The 5,138-nt window shown below is 56.0% G+C and overlaps 1 protein-coding gene across 1 annotated transcript; it reads left to right on the top strand.

Moving 5' to 3' along the window:
• Positions 1 to 281: 281 nt before the first annotated feature.
• On the top strand, positions 282 to 3,508 carry AA0111_g12858 (hypothetical protein; the record flags this gene model as incomplete). Its single annotated transcript, XM_028646890.1, has 2 exons — positions 282 to 3,088; positions 3,154 to 3,508. The coding sequence occupies 2 exons, from the start codon at positions 282 to 284 to the stop codon at positions 3,506 to 3,508; spliced, it is 3,162 nt and encodes a 1,053-aa protein (XP_028499536.1).
• Positions 3,509 to 5,138: the final 1,630 nt, after the last annotated feature.

Below are 5,138 nucleotides of genomic sequence, written 5' to 3' on the forward strand. Positions count from 1 at the left end.
AGCGCTTCTGCTATCTCCAGCGCTATCAGGTGCTAGTCTGCAAGGAGCACGCTACAGGCATACAGAACGTTGATGTGCACCTGCGCGACCAGCACGGCGTAGCAAGCGAAGAGAGGAAATCCGTCGTAGAGCACTGCCGGCAATGGCAGATCGCCGCACCGCAAGATGTTGAGCTGCCTGCGCCGTTGGGGCCGCCGATTGAGCAGCTAGGCGAGCCGTTGGACGTCTATCAATGCAGGATCACTAGCGACTGCGGCTTCTGTACCGCAAACAAGATTAGAATGCAGAAGCACTGCAACAACGCACACCAGACGGCTTGGAGCAGTAAAGACGTTGCACTCTGCGAGAAGGTTAAGGCGCAAACGTTCTTCCGAACCGGCGGGCTCCAGCGATACTTTGTTGTTAAGGTAGCAGACAACAGTCGCGCACCGTCCAACCCGCACGAGACAACAGACGTCGTTAGGGGGCGGTTAGTAGGATGGAAGCTAACAAAATATGCACACGAAGAGAAGGCGCAGGTTATAGACGCTGACGTCGCAAAGACAGATAAAACTGGCTGGTTCAAGCGGACAGGCTGGCTAGAGCACTTTGCCGACCGCAATCTGATGCATCTTGCGCATCAGACCCGGCTGCCCGATCAAGGCGAGGAGAAGCTGCGGCGGGCAGCGAAGCTAACCGAGCTGCTGGTGGGGAGAAGCGTCAAGGGGCTGTCGACGCTTGCGCGAGAGACGAGGCGGTGGCTGAGGAGCGCGAAGCGGCAGGAGATCGATCAGCGGCCCATAGCTCGATTGCAGAACCCGGAGAGTCAGGCTCGCTACGCTGGCTATATGGTCAAATTCGTCTGCTATGCTCTGCGCTTCGTAGCTGACGCAGAGGCAAGGGTGGCGGCGCAGGAAGGCGGCGATGAATGCAGCGACGAAGATAATGATAAGGGCGACGAGGATGGCTTGGAAGAAGAGGAAGAGGAAGAGAACGACGATGACTTCTCTGATGCTGATGGCAGCCAACCGGCGAACGTTCCGAGCAGCGGCCAAAGAGAGAAGGACTTGATGAAAGACGCGCGAGAGCTGTTCCGCTGGACAGTCGAGCAGAAGGAGCTTGTAGTAACACTGTGGGAGGTGCTAGATCGCGATGCTGACGCTAAGGACGAAGCGCAGCGCAGCGCTCAGCGCGACGCTCAGCTTAAAGTGCTGCTAAACTTGCTCACATCCTTCTTCTTCACGACAACGGGTGACAAGCCATTTAGCAGCGGGCTCATTCACTTTCTTGCTGTGCTAGGCATCAACAGCGACACGAACCGCTTGCGCACGGCGAAGAACTACTCGTACATGCTAGCAGGAGTAGTCTACTGCATGCGCGTGCTTAGCGTGGAGAAGTTGCTCCCGTCCGCGTGCCGCGATGAGCAGACCGACGAGGACCGTGAGCGCTTCCTAGAGCACAGAGAGAAGTATCTGTCGGACGGCTCGTACAGCCCAATGAGCGAGGCGCTCAGCTTGCTGGCTTACGGCAAGTACGTCGCGCTAGCGGCCGGCAATTCAGGCAATGCGTACTGGTCAAAGGACAAGAAGATCTTCTACTTGCACGGCCGGCGGATCTACATCAGCCGGTTCTGCAAGATGGCGCAGGATATGGTTTCTGAAGCAGAGCAGATGCTGTGGGAGGAACTGTTCTGGGTGACGAGGGCGGAAGAGCGGTTTGCCGTCAAGCTAGACATTCTTGTCGACGACGTTACGTTTGAACGGCGGGGCGTGTCTTTTGTGCAGCACCGTGATAACGGTCTTAAGGACAAGCTAGCGTGGATGCTAACGCAGGCTGAGCAGACTGAGCAGGGCCGCAGACTGCAGTCGAGCGAAGGGCAGTGGAACGTGAAGCAGGTCAAGCGATACTTGCGTTGCGTGGACCGCTTCCTGATGCTGCTGATGGTCTGCGTGCACATGACGTCCGGACAGCCGGGCAGAGGGTCGGAGATCACGACGATGCGGCACCGCAATGGGCTGCTGCAAGACCGCAACCTCTTCGTTATGGACGGGCAGGTGATGACGGTTGTCCGCTATCATAAGTCGCAGTCGCAGTGGGATAAGCCGAAGGTGGTGCCGCGCTTCTTGCCGCCGCGGCTGGGGCAGGTGATGGTGCTGTACTTGGCGTACTTGCAGCCGTTCCGTGAGTATCTTACCGTGCAGGTGCTCGGCGGCAGCTTCAGCGACTACGTATGGGCGGACGAGCAGGGCCCGTGGGGGACCGATCGACTGACGCGAGCGCTGAAGCGAGAGACCGGCAAGAGGCTAGGCGTGCCGCTGCACACGCTCGACTACCGGCACGCGGCTGTCGGCATTGGTCGAGTTGTCGTAGGCGAGCGGTTTAGCAAGGGTTATCAAGACGAGGTTGGCGAGGTGGACGAGGCTGAGGTAGACGAGGATGGGGAGGACGTGATGGAGCTGCAGAACGCAAGGACAACGGTGATTGGAGTAGGCAACTACAGCGTGCCAATAGATATTGTCAAGCATCTTAGCGTGCGCTCGATCGAAGCGTTCCGGCCGCTCAGCGCAATGTGGCACCGCTTCTTAGGGCTGGATGGGAAGCAGGCAGCGCCGCAGGAGACTTGGACGGGCAACATCGATGTGATCAGGAGGGCGAGGAAACGGGGGCGCAGTGGTGTCGACAGCGATGGCAATAACGGGGATAAGGACGGTCAGGGCAGGGAAGCCGCGTTGCTGCATAGAGGCAAGAAGGAGAAGGCAGTGTACAAGGCAATGCAGCAGGTGCTCGGTCAGCAGGACGTTGGGTTTCGATCCGCAGAGCAAGAGCTGGCGCTGCACGCAGTGATTGATGGGCAGACGCCGCTTGTCGTTGTTCTGCCGACTGGTGGAGGCAAGAGCTTGCTGTTTAGCGTGCCGGCTTGCATGGACGACGCTGGGGTGACGGTGGTCGTGGTGCCGTACCGAGCGCTCATTGAGGATGTAGTAGACCGGATGCAGAAGTGCGGCATCGACTGCATGGAGTGGAAGCACGGCGAGAGCAGCCCGGCGGCTGTTGTCGTGGTCAGCGCAGACGCCGCTGGGGACACTACAAGCAACGGCAACTTCTTAGGGTACGCAAACATGCTCAGCGGCAAGGGCTTGCTGCGGCGAGTAGTAGTGGACGAGTGTCATCTAGTCATCACATCGAGCGACTGGCGGCCGAAGCTGGCACTGTTAAAGAATCTGCGGCTGCTGCCGTGTCCGATTGTGCTGCTCACAGCAACGCTCCCGCCGGTGAGGGAGGGCGAGCTGGCAACAAGCATGCTGCTTCCGTGCGCAACCTACATCCGGGCGAGCACAGTCCGGCCGAACACGCAGTACTATGTGTCGTGGTGCGAGCGCGGCAAGGCACAGGAGACAGCGCTAGCCATGTGTCGAAGACAGCAGCAGCTACTGCTCCACAGAGGAGAGAAGGGCGTAGTGTACTGTCGCAGCAAGCAGCAGTGCGAAGAGCTGGCCGAGGCGCTCGGGTGCGGGTGCTATCACGCTAGCGACATGGAGCGAGCGGAGCGGTTGAAGCAGTGGCTGCTAGATGGAGGGCTGATCATGGCTACGTCGGCGCTGGGCACAGGGGTCGACTTCCCGGGGATTGTGTACATACTGCACGTAGGGATGCCGTGGAGCATGATCGACTACGCACAGGAGAGCGGGCGAGGCGGGCGAGCTGGCGGGAGGGGGGATGCCGTGGTGCTGGTAGAGAAGGGCGAGGGGGGGCGGGCGATGAAGCAGAAGAGCGGGGACTTGGACGTGCAGGCGGTGGGGGTGTTCCTTCTTAGCAGCGGGTGTAGACGAGGGTTGATGAGCGGCTACTTGGACGGCCGGCGGGTAGAGTGCAATGACTTGGAGACGGCTGGGTGCGACCGGTGCGGAGAGGGGGTTCGAGGGTGGCAGGACGAGCAGATAGAGGCGAGCGGGGAGTGGCAGCAGGTGCAGGAGGTGCTTGAGGAGGTGCGAGAGGGGTGCGTAGTATGCTGGCTAGTTGGGGCAGAAGAGGTAGAGACAGGCGAGTGGCAGAAGCATACGGCGAGGGATTGCACTGCGCACGAAGGGCTTACTGGGAGGGAGCTAGATGCGTTTCGACGGGGCATGTGGGATAGAGGCGGGGGGCATAGCTGCCCGCGGGGCTGGGTTAGTCAGAAGTACTGCGCGACAGGCGATGATGTAGGGCAGGCGTGTCAGTGGCCGAATGTGGTGGTGCCGGTGGTGAGAGCAGCGGCAGGGCAGGAAAAGGGGATGCAGATAATCCGGCAGTGCGGGTACAGTAGGCAATTCGGTAGGGGGTGGAAGGAGTATGCAGAGTAGCTAGGAAGACGGCATAGAGTGCGAGTGTAGGGGGAATATTTTAGCAACGCAATAGTTGTTACTATTCGAATTTTACTATTCTGCAAGAAGTTTAACTAAGAGCAGACTGTGTGTAGTAAAATAAACAAGTAGAAGATAGAGTAAGAAGAAAAGAATAAAGAGAGAAGTAGTGTATAGTAGGTAGAAAGAAAAGAGAGAAGAGTAGATAAGTAAAGAAAAGAAAAAGCGTAGAAGAGAATTGTAGTAGAAGAAGATATAGAGACGTATAGAATAGATAAAAGAAGAATAAACAGAATAAAGGTAAAAGAAATATATAGTAGTTAAGGGTTTAAGGTATCTTATTACTAGCGTACTAGAAGAGAATATAAGTTAGAGTTCGTAATTAAAAGAAACAAAGTATAATTTATTAGATAGTTGCAGAGAGAAAGATAGAGGTTTAGGTATAAGAATAAAAGAAAACAAATTTAAGAATAGAGAAAAAGCTATATAAGGAAGGTAACGTTTAGGAAAGAAAGAGGAAAGGAATAGTAAATAGAGATTTGTATGTAATAGTAGAGTAAGACTAAGAGTTAGAGTTTAGTAAAGTGTTTTTAACAACTAAGGTGCTTTAAAGAAGTAAGGTGGTTTAAACAACTAAGGTAAGTAGGTTAAAGGGTGGGCGGTGGGCCCTTTAGGTGTCACAAAGAAGCCGAGGGCAGGGGGGGGGAGAGAGAGAAAAAAAAGGAGGTGGGCGGTGGGCCGCTTAAGTGTCACAGGGTTAGGGTTAGGGTTAGGGTTAGGGTTAGGGTTAGGGTTAGGGTTAGGGTTAGGGTTAGGGTT

The sequence above is a fragment of the Alternaria arborescens genome (assembly GCF_004154835.1).
Source record: "Alternaria arborescens strain FERA 675 chromosome Unknown contig_130, whole genome shotgun sequence".
NCBI lineage: Eukaryota > Fungi > Ascomycota > Dothideomycetes > Pleosporales > Pleosporaceae > Alternaria > Alternaria arborescens.